Below are 572 nucleotides of genomic sequence, written 5' to 3'. Positions count from 1 at the left end.
GCTAATTCATGCGTGTAGTTATGGCTCTGTCGTAATTCTCTTCGGTGTAAACGCGCGTTAATCTTAGACCTTAGGACGTGTAAATCCTTTTGAAATAGAGGTTTAACTGATAGACTATTTCCTAATGGCGCGTTTCCAGAAGCGATCGACATTCGGGTTCATTCCAGAATATTCCAGGCGGGGCGCGAAGAGGGGAAGAATAAAAAAATGGCTCGAAGTACAGCGGGAAGTGTCATAATCTTTCGCTCGCGGGGTGTTGGCTTTCGGAAGAGTTGTCATCTTTTGAATTTACGTCCCATGGAATAAAGGCGCGAAAATAGTTGTGTGCAGATCGGGAATTATCCCTAAAATACCGATGGGGATCTAAGCGTTAAATAACCGGGCCGCGAGACGTGGAATCATCCCTAGTTTAAATAGAATAACAAGCTCTGAAAAGGTGCACGCCCGTTACCTGGCAGCGAATGTCAACAGTTTCGCGTGAGTCATCGCGAGGAACGGACGTGGACCCAGGCGCTCCCTCGCGGCCCCTCAGCTCTCGTCTTGCGCTCCAGGGACAAGGTCAGGTGCGGCTC

The 572-nt window shown here is 49.3% G+C and overlaps 1 protein-coding gene across 1 annotated transcript in view; it reads left to right on the top strand.

The window, feature by feature from the left end:
* Positions 1 to 440: 440 nt before the first annotated feature.
* Positions 441 to 572, top strand: part of LOC119586527 (tubulin-folding cofactor B-like) — a gene marked incomplete at its 3' end in the record, with an annotated part of 10165 nt that continues 10033 nt past the window's right edge. Inside the window, 1 exon segment of the mRNA XM_037935281.1 lies at positions 441 to 558. Within this exon segment, the coding sequence (XP_037791209.1) occupies positions 462 to 558 (97 nt within the window). The 5' untranslated portion in view covers positions 441 to 461.

This window comes from Penaeus monodon, chromosome 21 (assembly GCF_015228065.2).
Source record: "Penaeus monodon isolate SGIC_2016 chromosome 21, NSTDA_Pmon_1, whole genome shotgun sequence".
Lineage (NCBI taxonomy): Eukaryota > Metazoa > Arthropoda > Malacostraca > Decapoda > Penaeidae > Penaeus > Penaeus monodon.
The sequence above is the reverse complement of the archived record's forward strand: the minus strand, read 5'-3'. Positions and strand labels throughout refer to the sequence as shown.